The sequence below is a fragment of the Marmota marmota genome, unplaced genomic scaffold, assembly GCF_001458135.2.
Source record: "Marmota marmota marmota unplaced genomic scaffold, marMar, whole genome shotgun sequence".
Lineage (NCBI taxonomy): Eukaryota > Metazoa > Chordata > Mammalia > Rodentia > Sciuridae > Marmota > Marmota marmota.
Genome location: NW_026000164.1, coordinates 5,960,120 through 5,980,705, shown reverse-complemented (window position 1 = coordinate 5,980,705; position 20,586 = coordinate 5,960,120). Strand labels below are relative to the sequence as shown.

General features: G+C 37.5%; 1 protein-coding gene across 2 annotated transcripts in view; it reads left to right on the top strand.

Annotated features, from left to right (window-relative positions):
• The window catches only part of Cntnap2 (contactin associated protein 2), a 1,898,113-nt gene that overhangs the window by 559,978 nt on the left and 1,317,549 nt on the right, over positions 1-20,586 (top strand). For both annotated transcript variants that reach the window (XM_048786770.1, XM_015493731.2), the window contains one exon: positions 7,688-7,798. In XM_048786770.1, the coding sequence (XP_048642727.1) occupies positions 7,688-7,798 (111 nt within the window). The remainder of the gene's footprint in view (positions 1-7,687; positions 7,799-20,586) is intronic.

Genomic DNA, 20,586 nt, shown 5'->3' with positions numbered 1-20,586 from the left:
ATATATATATATATATATATATATATATATATATATATATATATACATATATTATTTCTAGTGACACAGAGTAATCAAGGGAAGCTGATGCAAAGCATATACAAAACAATGTATAAACCTTAAAAATGGGAGAATAATATGATGGCATTGAAGACCTATAAAACAGCAGATGGAATAAGACTCAATGGTGGTTTTGCCCTAAGGAGGAACAAACACTTTTCTAGTATATTCCTGAAACCAACCTACCTACCTATCTACCTTCTTTTCTTTCTTTCTTTCTTTCTTTCTTTCTTTCTTTCTTTCTTTCTTTCTTTCTTTCCTTCTTTCTTTCTATCTATCTATCTATCTATCTATCTATCTATCCATCCATCCATCTATTTATCTTTGAGTACCAGGGATTGAACCCAGGGGTGCTTAACCACTGAGCCACATCCCCAGCCCTTTTTATATTTTATTTAGAGACACTGTCTCACCAAATTGCATAATGCCTCATTAAGTTGCTGAGGCTGGCATTGAACTAATCCCCTTAGCTCAGTCTCCTAAGCCACTGGGATTAGAGGTGTGTGCCACTGTACCTTAGCTATGTTTTGAACCATTTATTTAATATTGCTATGGTTTTAAAAATCATGGAGCTGATTCAAAACTGGGAAAGTATTTTTTAAAAAGGGAATGACTAAGGAGACTGTGCATATTATAGGACTAAATAATTTTTTCCCAAATTTATGTTTCTAGAAATAAAATCCAGACTTTTGAATCTAAGGGTCATGCTCTTTCTACCACTGGTAATATTGGGGAAATCAACCTAATGCTACTTCTGAAAGTTATGACTGTCCAAGAAAATGTTTATTAGACAATAAGTTGAACAAATGAGTGGACATAAATTTATAAAATTGCCTCAGAGTGAAAACAAATTATAAAAGATATTATAAGAAGAAAAAGACTTTATTCCCTACACTTTCCATATGTTATTGAAGAAAAATAAACTGCTTGAATAGCACATAATCTAAACTGCTAATTAAATTTAAACAAGGTTTGGCCTTCAGGAGTGATTATATGCTTTCCACTGAGAAATGCTTGGGGGAATGAGAGTTTCACAGAGGACTTGAGGAGTGACCTGTGTTTGCTTTTCATGTTATGGTGGAAGGTCAAAGTTAGCAAATTCTTCAGGTAAATTAATAACATCTGCTTAAGTGATGTGTACTGAGAAAATGAGACAGAGCACTGATATTCCAAGTGCATCCCAGGGAAATATTTCTGCCTTCCTTTCTACCTTCCTTTCTTTCTTCAGAGAAAAACAAACCCACAGTGGTGGGAATAAAGTCCCTGAAATGTATAAGTGCTATATCTTATTTACATCTTCTCTTGGACATCAAGAGGCTACTAATAATTTTATAAAAACATGAAGGGCTAAATTAATCTCAATGATTACTCAAGGAAGAACCTGGGCCATGACTTCATCTATTATTTCATTCAAATCCTGAAATATCTATCAGGCTGTGCAAAAATAACAATTCATTTGTTTGAGCTGTTTTCCCTCTATCTTTAAAGCCATGTAATCAAAGGCATGATCTCTCTGGGAATGCAAGCAAATATCAGGAAAGTAACAGCAAGCAGCAGGTTGGAGAGAGGAAACGTTAGAGAGATAACAGGCAGGTGCACAGTCAGGTTGGAGAAGATGATAGGCAATCATCAGGCATGTAGTTGAGCAGACAGTGCAGAGAAGTTGAAGAGTAGGAGGCAAGATGTGGTGCTAGAGAACCAAGATGGGACTCCAGACCCTGAAAGGAACAGAAGAAGATGACAGAAGACCAACTTGTCTGCCTTCCTGATTGACTGAAATTGCACAAATTGAAAGGAGCAGCCCTAATTCTCAGAAAACCAGAAAAGGGAATTACTGTGACTCTTCAGCTTCTAGTTCCACATGGCTTTTGTCTTAAGGAACAGGGCTGGAGCCTGTTGATTGGAAGCAGGATTTGCCTTTTTAAGGAGGTCTTGTCAAGACCTCTTCCATTTCTCCTGACTATGAAGAGGAACGTCACCAAATCTGAGGCAGTGTAGACATGCAGATAGAGTTAAAGTTGTCCCCTCCGCCCAAGTTAGGAATTGAATGTGTGGGGGTGACTGAGCCAAGCCATTTAGAATGTGCCCTTCACAGAGGCTTGTTCCCTAATACACAGATGCCATGTAGTTGCTAAGACTTCTACCCAGAAAGCACTGCTTGGTTCTGGGTCCTTTGTTGTTCTTGGTAGCTCTCCTGGCATGGCTTGTATCAATACTTGTGCAATATAAAACATGACCAAAGTTCTATAATTTTAAGAGGTAGTGTTTTGTGAAGATTTTCTAAATTGCTTTTAATGGGAAAGAAGTTTGAGTGCCATATTCTAATGACTTACAGGTGAGGTCCCTTGACCTTGCACATTCCTGCCCATGTCCCTGGCTGATGGCCAACCCTTTGACCATGCCCTCTCAGGCAAAGGGCTACAGACACACTCAATTTGCCAGCAATTCCTGTGTCCCAGCTTAAGTTAGTACAGCATTCTTAACAGCTTGTCTGCCTTCCTGATTGACTGAAATTGCACAAAAATAAACCTCAAGGCCCATCTGTTCCTCTAGTTTTCATCCAAGATTCCCTGGAAGGGAAGTGCACTGGAGACCAAATATTTGCCAGAGCTGTGTGGAAGTCATCCCAGCGTGGGAGAATGCCATACCAAGTTATTGCAAGTCTGTCTCTATCTCCTTCTCCTTTATTTACTACTCTATCAAAATTCTACTTTCTCCAGGGGTTTGCCTGATTTTCTAATATTTAATGTCTGCAGAATTTTGAGATAACATACTCTATCATAAAAAGCCAGCCAGTGCTTTAGAAAGTGTCATGTGTGAAAACTGTTATTACAGCTGGAAATAAAAACAGGGAGTTCATCCTAAGAGTCACCCTGGCAGCGTGCATACGCATGCCGTGGGGTTACAAACATCTCTGGAATTGTATGCCCACTATGGCCCCTAATGTTCTTTTAAGTACCACCTGCTCACCAATCTATAGATCCTTTAATCTCCAGTTCTGATTCATTATCTGACAACATAATCAGTTACCTGTACATAATGTCAAATAACCTGTACATAGAAAAACTGCTAATTATTCTTATTCCCAAATACCTGGAATATTTGTCAAACAAGGCTAGAGTCTGCAAAAATTTTTCCATGAAAGGTCAGACAGTGTTTAGTTTTACAGGCCATCTGGTCTGTATTGCAGCATCCGGCCATTTTTGAAAGCAGTATAGACAAACGCATAAATGAAGTGCTTCTGAGCTCTAGTGAAATTTTACTAACAGAAGCAGCAAGGGCTGGATTTGGCCTGCAGGTCACAGTTTGCTGACTCCTGTTCTAGACATTTCTTAGAGTTTTCAGGGGTTGAGAGAAAATGAGCTCAATTCCCTCAATATGATGTGGGAGTCCTCTGTAGGAAAGAGTTTAGTTGACATATTCAAGGTCACACTTTTATGATGGAATGAGGTCTAACTAGCAACTCACCTGTGGCAATAGCCTAGCATTTTTTAATTTATATGTTATTTTGGTATTTGATTATATTATATTTAGCATTTAATTACAATTTGATGTTATTCTCTTGTTGTTTTATGTTGTATAACCTTATGTGGGTCCTTCTATTATTGCCACTTATGGAAAATGTGAAGATACACACACACACACACACACACACACACACTCACACACATATCTCATTTTATGTATATTTACATATATATTTGCATATAATACATATGTAGTATTTAAAAAGTACAAGGCAAACAGATATCAATAAATATTTCTAGTAATATCCTCTAGGAGAAAGTGTGTAAATGTAACATTTACTTGATTACTTAATTTTATGGTTATATATTATATTTCAATTAAGGAGATTATGAGGTTGCCAATGTTTAAATTCTGATAATTTGATAGTTACTTTTCACAAAAAAGTATTCTCTAATGTGCTCTTATTTTTCCTGATCTCAATTTTATTCTGATTTTATAATTCAGGAGTACATGATTTTTAAATTTATTTCTAACTGAGGTTTAAAATCAATAAAAAATACTATTTGGTATTAAAATACTAATTTGTTACATAAGTCAATTTTAATTAAATGTAATAAGGATAAACTACCTTTAGGTTTTAAAAATGCTTTATTTTTAAGTAAATGAATCATTCAATTAATTCTTTATCAACTGCATTTTGGTTACTTTTAATGAAAGTATAGGTAGTCAAATAGGCAAGGTATAGGTCAAACTAGAAAAAGATGCTCCCAGCATGTTCCTGTCCATTTCTTACCTGGCTCAGCTCCTGGTTTCCGTCAGGTCAATATGTACTCTGATGTTTCCTTGACAAGGACCAGACCCCTGGAACAACACAGCCCCTTCCCCAGCCCCTTTCACAGTCAAGCTCCTTTGTAGTGCCCCTCCCCACCTCAAACAATGAATGTGCCTTTGTGTTCTTGGTCACTTTCTTGACACTACACCGTTGGCTGCACAGGGCAGAACATGTGGATTTTATGTGCTCCTGCCCTTCCAGCAGGTTGGACTCATGCCTGAATGAGTAGGGAGAAGTGAGTGAATATTAACACAACCACGGGAATCTTACAAGCAATGCTCACTGTGGTTAAATGAGAACTTAAGCCAACAATATAAAAATTGGTCTTGAAAGAATTAGATAATAGAAAAAAAATCAAAGATGTATATTGTTGACCACTATTTTATAGTAAATTTGAACAATGAACATACAATTTTTCACTTTGTAGTATAGACTTGTAGACTGATTACTTTAAAAACACATTTTTGTGCTCATTTTTTCAATCTTTTACATTGAACTTTCTGGGGAATATGATGACACATACCTGCCATCTTTCCCAGAGGTACTTGCAGTCTATGAAAAATAAGAAATCTAACAATATTTTAGGAGAATGGATTTGTTCATTTTAACTTCAGATTGGTACACACTTGAATGGTGAAATAATAATAATTCATTTCTCTGGTGTCTTTGGGGACTTAACTCCACTTAAGTGAATTTTTAAAACAAATAGTTTATTCCTTCTATTGATAAACATGTTTCTGTTTATATATATCTGAGATAAGAATCATTCTAGAATATCGAGTTCAATTCCTTATCTTATGAAATGGAGTTCTGAGCATATGTGAACATATTTTGGAAATAAAAATTACCTTTCTAAAAATTAACTCTTGTGCCATGTTGCATGTTGACAATGTACTTCTAGACATAGAGGTTTGTAGGGTTTACATTTTTTTTCTTTTTTCATTCATTTATTTTACATGTGAATTTAGAGCTTGTACCCAGTACCAAGATCACTGAAGCGTTGGTACTGCAAATCATCAAATACTGTATTTCCATAGAGCTCACAGGCTAGTGGGAGAGAAGAGCAGAGAAACAATTACATGAGTCTCACATGATGGTGCTGAGTGCTGGGATGGAAAATGAGGTGGATTGAGAGTAGATGCTATGGCAGCACGGTTTCAGCCACAGACATGAATATTTCTGATGATAGTAACTTTTTAGATGGTGATTGTTCTATGTTCTCCCTTAGGGATGTCGCTTCCTTTTTCTTCCCTCCCTCCCTCCTTCTATTTATTCCTTCCTTCCTTCCTTCCTTCCTTCCTTCCTTCCTTCCTTCCTTCCTTCCTTCCTTCCTTCCTTCCTTCCTTCCTTCCTTCCTAGCAAAGCCTCTTTGCAGAGACCTGGAGAAGAGCTGGATGAGTCTCTTCTCATTCAGAATAGGAATAGTGAAGCCACCAGCAAGAGTGGAATGTCTGTCTGGACAGTAAAGGACAAGAATGTGAGTGGCCACTGTAGGTCAAGCCATGGCTTCAGACTGTCTCCAAGTGATGGAGAACAGAAGCCAGGGTCACCTGGACATAGTGGAGTTAGGTCCCGGGGTGCTGGAGATATGAACCATTATTCATTATTGCATCCATTCAAATGTGTACAAATCTGAAGTTCAGATGAACAAATCCATTCTCACAGAATATTGTTTGATTTCTTATATTTCATAGTTAGGTAGCAAGTACCTCTGGGAAATATGCATGTATATGTGATTTTATTTCCATAGTAAGTTAAAAGTAAAAGAAGGAAGAGATGCATGAAACCTACTTTGGAAGGGCCAGTTCATCAACATTGACTGTAAAGTGAGTGTTTCATATTAATTGTTAAAATTTACCATTCAGATTAGCTGTAGTCACATTTCCATATCCATTTTCATAAGTGTCTGTTCTGCTGCTCTGTGCTAAAGGATCACCCCTAGAGCAAGCAGCAAGGCTAGACAGTCTTACAGTGGTGATCACTTTGGACTAGGTCTGTTGTTTTAGAAGTCAGGGGAGATGTAGGATTTGAGAACATCTTCCACAAGCAGCAGAGTCCTTGATGCAGTCTCCCAGAGATGGAAGGTTGGATTGAGCAGCAAGCCAAAGGCTGGCCCTGGCCACTTTATTTTAGGAAAATGTAGACTTTAAGAAATTGTGAGAGACCCATCAAAGGAATCAGAGACCAAGTAGCTAAAAGGGGGTTGTGGTGGAGGACATTATAATAGCACTTTAATAGCCAAGTACAGAAAGTGTTACAGTAGAATTCAGGTATCACTTGCTTAGAGTGCCATTGATTAGTTGAGTATGAAGATTGATTGATTTTTCTGATGGTGAATCTTTTTAAGTAGCAATTATTCTGTGTCCTACCTTAGGGATATCTATTTCTTTTTTTAAAATTCATTTATAAGAACACTTAACATGAGATCTACTCTTTTAACAGACTTTTAAAAAATTATGGTACAGTATTATTGTCTATATGCACAGTGTGTGCATATCAGACCTTTAGAACTTACTCATCCTGTGAACTTACTCATCTGGAATTTTATACATGCTGATTAGCAACTTCCCATTTGTTATTTTTGTAGCTTTGATAAAATTCCTCCTTGTCATTCTTGCCTCCATTTCTAATTTTCTTGGGAGATACAAGATACCAAATTTTGTTGTGCAGACATCCTCAATTTTTCTTGCAGTTTTAAGATAACAAGTGTGAATTTGGCTCCTTAGGAACAATATACTTTGCCATAGTTCTACTCCTGAAAATCATAAGATAGAATTGCTTCTGTGACATTTTATAATTATTATAATTAAGTCACCCAAATTCTGACCCTTTGTCAAATATCATTTATTGATTTTAGAGTTTGTACATTATTCAATACTTATTTTAGCAAGTGCATATCAATCATTATTTAAAGAGTTTGATTGGCCAGCCATGTTGGCACATGCCTACAATCCCTGCAACTCTGGATGCTGAGGCAGAAGGATCACAAGTCAAGGCCAGCCTTAGCAACTTAGTGAAAACATATTACAAAATAAAAAAATATGGGGCTAGGTTGTGGCTCAGCAGTAGAGTCCTCACCTAACATGAGCGAGGCCCTGGGTTCAATCCTTAGCACCACATAAAAATAAAAAAATAAAGGTATTATGTCCAATTAAAACTAAAAAATAAATATTTTTTAAAAAAAAAATTAAAAGGGCTGGTGATATAGCTCAGTGCTAGAGCACCTCAGGGTCAATTCCCAATACTGCAAATAATGATGATGATGATGATGATGATGATGATGCTGCTGCTGATAATAACTTCATTGAATCTCTCTTTTCTTTTCAGAAAAATGTGATGAGCCACTGGTCTCTGGGCTTCCCCACGTAGCCTTTAGCAGCTCTTCCTCCATGTCCAGCAGCTATTCTCCAGGCTATGCCAAGATCAACAAGCGAGGGGGTAAGGCACATTTTCTTTCCTTTTCTAATAAATGTGTTAAATAAAAATGTGATTTTTATGACTACATTTTAAAATGTGTATCATTGGACAACAGCACATAGTAGGCTCCCAAGTCCTTCTTGCCTTTCTACTAGAAGACCCACAAACACAGTGAACTTCTCATAGAGCCACTATTGGAGAATAACAGAGGGAAATCTAGGCTTTAAGTGGAGATGATAAGTCAAAGGGGAAGAATTTTGAAGTCACTTGCGTCAACAAAGTCAAAATAATATAAACATTCTGAGTTAAGGAAATTCTTTTTAATCAGAAAATTATTGAGAACAATGTTTTTAAAATTGACTCCTAATATGTGTACCATATATGAAAAATAGTACTATATGTACAGAGATATTGTCCTTTTTTATTAATGTATGAACAGCTTCGTATGAAAATATAGATAAATAAAAATGAGACCTTTACAATTTTCCCTCCAGTGCACAGCTTTGTTATTAAAGCTGTATAAAAATAGTTATACATTTGCTTGAATTTTGAACCTTAAAATCACAGTATTCCTTAGCTATTGTCAATTTCAAAGTTGACAGCATTTCATAAAGAGTAAAGAAACACAATTAGAGGAAGAAACAGAAAACTCACTTCAAAGGGATACTGGTAGAACTATCAATAGATGGCAATTTTAAGAAGAAATAAGCAATATTTTCTTGGGTAAATACTAATTGATATTAATTGATCTCGGGTAAATACTAATTGATCAAATACTAATTGATCACCATTTTGATTCAGTTAAAAAATTTAGAATGGAAGTTGCCAGGTCTGGGGAGGGGTGGGAAAAATGGAAAAATGTTGATTGATAAGGGACAATGCTTAAGTTAAACAGAAGGAATAAGCCCTGTGGATTGTTGAAGAGCATGATGACCATGGTTTCTAACACTGTTTTTTTTTTTTTTTTAATGTGGAAACTTCTTGGAAAGTAGGTCTTAAGTGTTCTCACCACAGAAAATGTTCACTAAGTGAGGTGAATATACTAAATAGCTTAGGTCAATCATTGTGTAATGTACACATATAGTAAAGCATCATGTTTTGGACTATAAATATATAATTTTTTGTCAGTTTTACCATAATTAGGTTTGGAAAAATAGAAAGTACTAAATAATAAAATAGTATTAAACCATAGCCAATTCAAGACCCATAAAGTAAAAGGGAATAAATATAGAAGAGTAGGAAGAAGGGACAGAGGAAGGAGAGAAAGGACCATTAACAAACAACATGAGAAAGAGAAAATCCGTTGGAACTTTTCTAAGAGGAAGAGGAAAAGTAATAAAAATAGCATCAGGAAAAGAAAAGAAGATAGTAGTGATTTAGTAAGACCAAAAAGGGGCAGAATATAGATATGGAAAGCTAGACCACTGTACACAGAATATTTATGGAAATTTATAGATGTGTGAAGAGACCTGTTATGGTTTGGATGTGAGGTGTCCCCTCAAAACTCACGTGTGAGACAATGCAAGAAGGTTCAGAGGAGAAATGGTTGGTTGTGAGAGTCTTAACCCAATCAGTGGTTTAACACCTGATGAGATTAACTGAGTGGGAACTTGAGGAAGGAGGGGTGTGGCTGGAAGAGGTAGGGCATTGGAGGTGTGCCTTTCGGGTAGATAGTTGTGTATGGCAAGTGGAGATCTCTCTCTCTCTGCTTTCCAATTATCATGTGAGTTGCTTCCCTCTGCCAAATTCTTCCTGCATGATGTTCAGCCTCACTTTGAACCCTGAAGAATGGAGTCTGCTGTCTATGTATTGACAACTAAATAAATTTTTCCTCCTCTAAGAATTTTCAGGTCAGATCTTTAAATCACAGCAGCAAAATAGCTGACTAACATAAGCCCTTGATCAGTAATAAGACTTGGGGAGAGAGAGACACAGGCAAAACAGAGGGATGTAGATAACAACATGGTAGGTCTGCTTTAATGACATTGTTAGTTAGCTCATCTTTGATGAGCATGAGATAGTTGGCAAGTTACTCTTACTATTTGTTACCAGAAATTCTGCTTGAAGATGCTGATGTAATGGAGATGTTAGTTTATTCCACTTCCATAAAAGATACTGGATACAACAAAAAATGAATAGTGATAGAAAAACATGAAACAAGAAGCTGACCATCCCCACATACTAATGCTGCAGAATTTCCCAGCAATATGAAAGCTGCAACAAAATGTAAAAGATAAAGGAAATAACACATAGTCCAGGCACCAAGAGGATAGCACATGCCCTAAAATACCTGTCATGATGCTGAAAAATCATCAATAATGTTAATGCAAGGAAGCCAAGTCAGAAAGTGTTGATTTCGGAAATTTGGAAGGAAATACGACTGAAGACCATGACTTGCACAGTTAATTGGGGCCTCCGGTTATATTAGGCACACACACTTCAGAAACATGAATGACACCATCTAGTCAGTGATAAGAAAATGAAAATAAACAATGCATAAGCCTTGGCCAAATAGCTGGTCTTGAGCAAGGGATCCTTTCAGTATAACTCTGTGTCTAATTTAGAAATTAGAGTTGTATGTCAAATAAAAATGGTATAGACACAAGAATGCTAAAGAACCAGATTGTGGGGATTACACAGATGTGTGCTTTTAGATCAGGGAGCACCACATGCAGAAACTTTAGTTTTGAATTTGTGTTGTCTTTTAATTTTTAGAAATTAACATTTTATAGAACAACTGCTTTTTGTTCTCATTCAATTCTAATGAAGTTATATAAAAACCTGTAGGTGTTTAAGTGTACAAGATGACATTCTAAATTACTTAGAGACACTTTTCTATTATTTACTCATATAAGTAGAGTGTGAGATTTAAACAAACTTTTAAAATGCTAATATATTTTTAACCCAGATGGTCAGATTTGAAGAATGTGTTAACTTTCATTATAGTAGTTTTCTCTGCAGTTTATAGAATCTATATAGATTCTACATATATATACTATATAGATTCTACATGTGAATGTGATATATATTCATATATGTGTGTAGAATCTATATATATATTATATTTAAAGATAGAAATAAAGATGGATGGATAGAATGCATTTGCAAATGGAACATTGTTCAAAAGCAAAAGACTATTTGAAAAGATGCAGTTTCTGACTCTCTGACCTGCAGTTCCTCTCTCTTTGACTAGTGATAAAATGGATTTGCATGCATCAGGGTGGAAATCATACTGGGGGAGAAAATTCTGTCTCTCCGAATACAGCAGGTTATTACTTCAGTATGGACCATTGTGACAACATTTGTTCTGCTGGAATTTTACTTATTTTTGGTTTTCAAAGTAATATACTATGTTGGTACATATAACAACTTTGTCTATTCATATGTGCTATTTACCTAAGTGTTGCAGACTCTGGGGTAACAAACGCTATGCCCCCCATCCTGCCTTCAGGCTGCTCTGCCCCTTCTTATACAAAAGACTCACATGTGTGAGGTCAGCGATGACTGGTCATGTTGGTGTGATTCAGAGGAGGTGATATCAGGAGGAGGAGTATATCCTCTCCAAAAAAAAAAAAAAATAAGAAACATAGAAAGGAAAGTTACATGTGGTTGTTTTAATAGACAACAAAGTTTTCACTTCCATTAGAAAAGTTCATAGGCAAATGCCTTTGGGAAAAATGCCTTGTTAGGTGAAATTCAGGCTAAGATGTATATGACAAATAACCCTTACTAATGCAGAATGCAGTATTATTTTTAGTATAGTGTGATAGTAAATATCTGAATGACCAGGGGAAAAGGCAGCAGAGAATTCTCAACAGAAGAAGAAGAAAACAGATTTATGTAAGAGAAGCCAGGAATTTTGGAGTTGCGTTTTTGTACTTCACTGGTGGCAAGAATCATCTGACATTTACACTGCACAAGCATCCAAAAGTGAAAAGATCACATTTGAACACAGAAAGAAGTTGGCAACTTAGTAATTATACAAATACAGAAAAGAACATATTCTGCTCAGCATTGTGTTGATAAACATTGACACCAAGTTTTATTATTTGCTTAAATTATATTCCTCAAATATATTTTAGAGAGAGACTCTATGTGTTTGTAAATCCATAGAAAAGCAGAATATGAATGCAAATACACATTTAGATGACAGATTGTCTGTCATGCATTTCTTCATTGAGTTTAGTTTTTCAGTCCCTGCAACCCAAATTCATCTGCTGTAACCTTGATATCAGGGGCTGGTACATACAAAGCTGGGAAAGATGTGATCTTTGGTGGGAATCCAAGTGTGACTCCCACATCCTTTGGAGCCACTGTTTTTAGATTTTTGTTGTTGTTGTTGTTGTTACTGAGGATTGAACTCAGGGGGCACTAGGCCACTGAGCCACATCCCCAGCCTTGTTTTTTATTTTACTTAGAGACAGGGGTTCTCTGAGTTTGCTTATTTTTTTGTTCACACCTTCCTCATTGATTTGTTCTGATTTGCTCTTAACTGAAGAAGCCCTCCAGATCTTGTGTGATTGTTAAGTACATACCAGTGAAATTTGTTCCTCTTTCCTAGGTTAACAAAGATATTAAACCCTTTAGAGTTTTAAGAACACTCTCACTGTTTTTAAATTTAAATAGCATTTTCAGATTATAGCATGCTGTTGTATGTGTTCTAAGTGTCTCTTGACTTTCACAGCAACCTTGTTAGACAAAACTGTAAGTCAGAGGTGCCGTTTTCTGCTGTATTATAGAACATTGGAAACTGAGTGGTATATAAAGGAAATTTAATTGGCTGATGGTTCTAAGCCTGGAAAGTCCATGGCACAGCACGAGCCTCCACTCTGCATCTGGTGAGGACCTCTTCTTGTGTCCCCCATGGCAAAAATGGAAAGGCAAGCATGCACGGGAGACACAGGGGAAGGGGTCAAACTTAGTCTTTTATAAGCCGCCCACTCCCATGATAACTAACCCACTCCCATGATGTAACTAACCTACTCCCAGGGTAACCACACCACTCCCATGATAGTGGCATGAATGTCCTCATGGGGGCAGGGTGCTCATTACCTATACACCTATTAAAGGTCCCACCTCTCAACACTGTTGCCTTTGCATATGGAGAATCCTATTCTACCTCCAGGGGAACAGGCTTGTGCCATGTGGTCCTTTCCTTTCTGCCCTAGCCTGGTCTCCACTGCTGACCCGAATCTCTCTGTTGTGTGGTGTGATGTCGATATGGCAGTTGCAGGGACTTCTGGGGGAACCACGGTCTGGTGTGTAAATAAGGCAAACGCAGAAGAGGAAAGCAGGTGCTGGTGAAGACATGAAGGCAGGAGACCTGGGGGTCTGCATGGAGAAGCAGAGGAAAGTCCCTGTCTTCCTTCCTTGGCTCCCCAAGGGCCCTGCTGCCAGTGTGCTTGACCTCTGCTGTGCTTCTGCCTAAAGTCTGTTACACACTTTCCAGATCCTAATATCCACCATCATTTGCAGAGCTAACTTGAAGACGTTTTCTGGCTTGTTACCCAAGTACTCCTGAGGAAGAAACAATTATTATTATCCCTACTTTATAGATTAGAAATGATAAATATGGAAACCCCAAGATACACTGAGTATTTAAAATTTAGATTCTGAGGGGGCATAGCTGGGGACCAGAGTTACAGGACAAGGACACAAATCCATGCATTCCACTAGAACCCAACAAACTTTGTATTTGATTTCACCATATGATGTGGTATCACTGCAGGATTTGATTTAGACTAAAGGTAGAAGTTAAAATGAGGCTGAAGATTTGAGTAAACCTGTCTCAGTGTCCCAGGTGATGCAGACTGAATGGTTTTCTTTCTTTCCATCCCGTGCACTCACGTTTAAGTAGTAGATCGCCCACTGCCTGCTGCTCACCTCAGAGATGTTTCCTTTAAACTTTCTTCCTGAGTATGTTCTCCTATTTTAATAATGTATCATTTTCTCTATTAAACCCAAGGGCAGAGAGTGGTGGTAGTGTTTTCAAGTTGTTTCCCCCTTCTTTCCTTCAGCAAGGATGATGGGTTGTACTCAGAGGCCATAAAATTAACGCTCACTTCTGAAAGGAGGACGAACATGGTGGACATCTGGAAAGGAAGATGGGATGGGGCTCTGGATGACCATGCTTGTCTTAGAGAAAACCACAATCTTTACTTTCCCTTGAAAGACACCCCTGTGGTTCACAATTGTCACCCTGACTTGATGTCGCAGCTCCTTCATGTCACCTCAAGTTTCTGCTTCCTGTTGGCCAGGGGAGAGCTTTAGTAGGTAGCAGGTTGGTAGCTCTTCTCTGGTCCATGTGGCTCAGCAACTTACTTTCTCTCTCTCTCTCTTTTTTTTTTGTACCAGGAATTGAACACAAGGGTGTTTAATCACTGAGCCATACCCCTTGCCCTTTTTTATTTTGAGATAGGGTCTCCCTAAATTACTCAGGGTCTCACTAATTTGCTGAGGCCAGCTTTGAACTTGTGATCCTCCTGTCTTGGCCTCCAGAGCCACTGGGGCAAACAGTGTTCTTAACCCTGCTGTTGACCAATACTGATAGTGCTATTTCAAGGAAACACTTTCTCCCCCTTTATGCAAACTTCAACTCACTTGTCCCTTAGTCACATTTGCAAAGACCTCCTTCTCCTCTCCTTTCTAATTGTTCTCCCCTTTCAGAAAGCTCTATATATTCAAAGGCTCTGTCACAACTGATGAAATCCAGAGCTGTGGCTGACATGAGTATGTTCTTGGGAAAACAGCCACAGCACTTCCCCAGGACAGCTTCCCCCTCAGAAGCACTGGCGCCTCCTGCTGTGTTCCTCCAGGTGGTCTCAGTCCCTCTGCTCCACGTGGCCCACTCATGGCAGTCAGAATATGCCACACTAGGCTGTGTTCTTGACTTTTATTAGGAAGTTCTTCCCTCACAATATAACTTCAAGACTTAAATTAGAAAATAGACTTATTATGGGCATGCAGGCAGGGATCCTCAGGGAGTCCTGCGACCAGGTTCTTGGCATCTAAAATAAAGAGTTGAGCAAGATGTGAGGCTGGCAGGCAAGGCAAAGGTTTATTGAAAGTGAACATAACACCCTAAAAGAGTGGAGTGGGAGCTGTCCAATAGCCCAGGGCACCATCTACACCATCTCCTCTCCTTTCTATTTGATGGGCACCTTGATTGACACCTCAGCATGTCATAATCTCTTTTCTACTCTGCATACCTAAGTTTCTTGCCTTCCTTTCCCTTCCCCCCAAATGCACAGAGGGGGAGCAAACTGCGATGCTAATAATATGGCAACTAGCCACAGGTTTACTTAAGGTCAGTTCCCTGGAGAGTTAGGTGGGTGATAACCTCTCTTCCTCTTTTCTGTCCCTTCTGCATGCCCTATCTCCAACCAAATTAGTGATCCCTGTTCTATTTTATAAGCTGCTATTCAACTATTTTTTTTCTTTTCCCTCTTTTATTCTCTACCATCTAGTATTTTTTTTAATCTGCTCCTTTCCCCACTTAGTGATAATTTGTGCTGAAATATGAATTCATTATTGAAGTGCTACCTCTCCTAGGAGCACTTGCCTTTTAAGAGCAGATCCTTGGTAGCAGAAAAATCCAAAGGACTGATTTTTTCAGTGTAGCATTTCAAGATATTTGACATTCCTATCTTTCCTCACTATACTCCTTCATTTTCATATCACCCTTCAGAAAACGCCTGCTGAACAGTGGAAAGACAGTGGCTTGCATCCCTGTGTGCCGAGGTTGCAATTCTGAACTGAGGTAGGACAGTGGAGGCTGGACACCAGAGGAATTTTCAGAAAGCAGGTTCATTGACTGCAGGGTTCAGAGGTGGCTCTGGCTTAAGAATTCTTCCTCTGAACCAAGATTTTGGAAATTCTTTGAACTTTATACTCAATGGGGTGGGGGTTGCTTGAAGAGTCATATGACAAGTACTCTCTGTTTCATCCTATAGACCAGACAGAGATTTCATAATTTTTTTAACCAAGAAAACAGAAAATATCTTTTTGTACAACAATGCGGACTAACTTTGTCACACCTTTTGTGTACAAATTTGGCATTTACAGAAAAAGAGAAAACTACCAACTACAATAACCTCTGCAGACATCCTGCTGATCTGACAAGAGGTGAAGCTTAATTATGGCAAGGGTCTCTTGGGTTGGGGTACCTGGTCTGCTTCAAATCCACCATAGATGAGAATGATATTAGTCAGTTACATAACCTTTCTGTATTTTACTTTCTTGATTTCTTCAACTACTATGAAATTTATCATCCAAACCAGGAATTTTGACAATTGAAAAAGTAAAATTTATAATTGCTCCAAGAGGAGCATCATATTCCTAGCGATCTGGTCCACTTGCTTATATTTTAGAGTAAAATCAATCATACAGTTTATCAGAGCTGTTGCAAAGCTTAAAGAAAAATAAGCAACACAAACTGTTCTGCATTTAAGTATTAGTGTTCTTCCCACAGTAACCCCCAGCTCCTAAAAGCAACAGATAAGCATATATAAAGACAAGGATTGCATGAATACTCTTATCATTACAAAAGCAAGACCTTCCTGAGAAGTTACTATTAGAATTGTGTATTGGCCAATGCGTGAGTGTTTCTCATCATCATTTAACAAAAATCATTATCAAACTACTCTAAAAGTTGATAAATTAATGTTTTAAATAATTGTTAATGATTTTTGCAAAATTAGTCAATTATATACATTAAACTCAAATCTGCCCCAAGTCTTTTCACCTCAAACCCTTCTCAATTTAAATGAGATTATATCAGCAATTTTTCAAGTGTTGTTTTATTCTGATTATCTTATTGTCTTTTGAATGTTTTAGAAAATATAGATCTTATAATACCAATAGATTTTTTTTTACTTTATGGTCCTTAGAAAAAATAAAATATTGTTCGTGACATTAAGGAAAAGTAAATTTTTGTTCCTTAACATCATTAATCTGAATATAAAAAATATTTTGAATTATTTCTTCTAAGGATCTCACAGTCCTTATATCCAGTTGTTGATTGAATGAGAACTGCCATCTAATTCATATTGTAAATTTTGATTTATCCTTTTTGACTTAAATTCTCAAATATAAATTGGCATTTTACCTTCCTCAGAACCCTTATAAAATTAAGCATGTAATGCATGAAACATTTGTATCATTAATACTTATTAAATGATACAATGTTAGAAGCATATTTATGAGGCAATGATTCATATGGTTGGTTTGGATGTGGCTGTTTGAATTTGCAAATCATATTGTTATGTTTCTTCGATAGGGATCAAATTTCATGATGTTGGAATTTCAACACCTTTGCTTTTGTTCTGCCCATAGAAATTTGGGCTAAGTTTTTCACTATTTCCCATAGAGTACTGTTTTCTAAGCCACGTAAAGCTCATATGTATCATCAACACAATTATATACATATATTCTCAATCAAATCAGCTCGACGAATATTGTATTCTGTGCCCGCCCACTGGAGAACTAGGGGTCCTCTTATCCTGGAGCATTTTTTAGGCCAGCAGAATACAACTTGACTGTTGGAGCTGGTTTTATGAAATTTAGTTAAATACTGTGAATCAAGTGTTTTCAATGAGATATGTTTACTCTGCATAGATATAGCAGTGTGTCCCATGATTTCACTTCCGTGTTTCTGAAAGTTCTGATTGAAAAGGCTGTCGGATAATGAATATGATGATTTGGGGTTCAGCACAGTAAGCTGGAGTGTGTGGGGAGCCACCCCTGAGCTATTTGAGCGTCTTCACTCAGCCTTGGAGCCAAGGAGATTTTGGTTTGTCATTGCAAGCTATTTTGTGGCTCCTCCACCTACTGGATTGCACAGTGTACACACGTGACCTCTGGCTAGGAAGACTGATCTAGTAGCTCTGGAGCAGGGTGTGACCCTTTGGGAACTGGGCAGCCCACCTTATATCTTAATTGTCTAAGAACATTCTGTAGAGAGCCTTTGAAATTCCCCCATATAAATAAAGCAAATGAGGCTCTCGCTCTCTCTTTCCAGCCTGGAAGCTCCACCCTTAAGGTCTAAGAGCCGTCCTGTCCTGCTCTTTAAAACTATTTTCTGTGTCATGGGGTTTTTCGCCATATTTCTCAGCCAGCCCATGCCACAGGGGAACCCAGCTTCTGTCGCCTGTGTGGTCCTGGGGCAAGAGGAGTTAGTTGGAAAAAATGAGTTTTTAGATTTTGGACTTTGAAGATGAAGAATTTTTTAGTTAATTATTCTTAGGAAGCTTCTATTTACATGTATTTGTAGCAAATTTTAAAGATCTTAGTATTTGCCACTGAGAACATCATAAGCTGGCTTAGGATGGATGATAGTCTATGTTACACAGCTATGATATTTTAAATGGCTCTGGGATACAAAGTTTTTAAAACTCTGCTTGTGTCACAACATTAAAAGCCAACTGTCTAAAAAAAGGAACTTTTGAATAATCAATTATGAGAGTGTGTTTTGGAGATCTGCTTTAAACACGGTTAGTATACATGAGTTGAGATAACTTCACCTCTGAATAAGCAGAGAAATGCATTTAAATAAATATCGATTTTGGGAAGATGTGAACAATAAATCTACCTTGTAGTTTTTCTTGATAAGGATCTAGAGTTCCCTCTTATACCAGGAGACAACTTGGGCCACTTCCCACCTTTGTTCAGTTGCTGAATTACCTCACTTCAGCAATGAAAACCTTCGCCTATCATTGCTGATTCTTAGTGGGCTAGACCATCTCCCTCAGTCCAGAGAAATTAGCCAGGATACTTAATTGAAAGCCTCCATCAACTGAAGTTTCAGCAAAATGCATTTTTCGTTCTAAACCATTCCACAATATATAAAAATGGTATGTTTTAGACATTGTTTGGGTATCCTTGTTACAGTTTTCTAATTGTATTCATAGAGGGATACTGTGTTTTTCACATCTTAAACAGGAAGGGGAATTTACAGTATCAGAAATTTAATTTAAAGATATAACTGACACAATCTCAAAACACTTTAACCCAATGCTGTGCACGTGCTTGATTTTCAAAGAGCATTTTCTGAATGAAGAAATATTCTTACATATCTACTGCATAATTGTTCCACAAATTTCAAAGTTAAAATGCCCATCACTTCCAGGTAGGAATGATTTCTTAGACTGAATATTCAGTAACATTTGCTTGTTGTAAAAAATTATCTTACAAATTACTCTCTGTTATAGCCAGTTGGCATCTTGACTATATGGAAAATGAGTAACAAGAGCAAATACAATTATCATTGTTTTTGTATTTTTTTAAGAAAATGAAATATCATTTTTTTAGTATGAACAATCCGAAAACATCCCTGATGCCACCTTTCTCCCCAATGCTTTTGCTACAGTGGAACTGGAACCCTCAGGATAATGTGATGCTGAATTGGTAAAACAAGCCCCTCTTACATCAGGATATTTACTTCGCATGTGAGGCCTTTGGCTTGAGCATGCTTATGGGTGACAGAAACCTCCTATCTGTTCTTGTCACCATGTCCAGGCCATAGGAATGGTTCCATGTTCCCTTGCAGCAGCCTGGCCACAAGAAGAGGCAAAGGCCAGGAGTGAGCAGGGCAAGTCCACCGTGGCCATCTGGGAAGCTCACGTCCACTGGTTGGTGAGTGGCACTGAGCAGAGCCCATTCATTAGTAACTGTCAGAGCCAGAGTAACCCACAGGAGAGATGCTCTTCACTGTACTTAAACCCCAAATTACGGTGGCTGTCTTCAAAGGAGTAGCTCTCCAGTCTTCAGCATCTCCTCTCCTATAATTAGAAAAACTTCCATACTTTTGTGCCTGTTTGTTCCTTTTCTTTACTCATCAAGAGAAGAAAAAAGCTACATTATCTCCAAGACAATTGGGAAGACTTCATCTCAGGCTGCCCTATTAGCAGCTGGTTAGGTCATACTTATTAGAATGAATGGAACCTTGTCTTAACACTCAGCAAATTCATCTCTTTTTTATACATTTTCTTTAGGACGAATTAAAATAGAAAGAAAGAAATGCTCTTTCTTTTATACTCACACCTTCCAGAACTAATTCTAAAAATATTGTTGCCTTAACAAATCAAAGCAGCCCAGCCTTGTTGCAGTTTCCTTTGCTGTACACTGAAAATGAGCAATCAGCATTGTTTACTCATCCCTTGCTTTAAAAGTGAGATCTATGTTTGACAGGAATACTGCTGACAATAAACCATGACATTTAAAACCATCTACTTTTATTGTGTTTGCCTTTTTAACATTAAAATATAAACACAAAAACATAGAAAGTTCTATTCCCCAGATTTTCACCCAAAGGTCACTTCTATTTTGGTTTTCCTTAGCTCTTTTTATTTTCTTAGCAATGTAAGGAATTCATGTTTCCTGTTTTTTATTTTGCTTTGTTTTTATTTCTAGTAGTTTCCGGATTTTTCTTTGTTTCTGTTTCACCCTTTAAAGCCAGCATGGATATGCTATTTATTGGAGTTGAGGAGCTTTGTGAATTATACATGTTACCTCCTGCAATCAGGAAGACCATTCTGAATTATTTTATATTTTAAAGAATTGGTGCTGGGGCACGATGATAATTAATAACATAATTAACAGTGCTTTGTGGATTTTCCCTAGCCAGTGTTTGGGGCACATTTGTATTTAAATGAATAATGGGGAATGGGAGGGGGGTTGTTGTTTGGTTGGTTGATTGATTTTGTTTTCACTTCTGACTCTTTGCTTAGAGTATCAGGTAAACTTTATAGGATCTGCTATGAAGCTGATGAAAAGTGTGACTAACACCCCTGCTCTTTCCCAGAAGGTTCTAG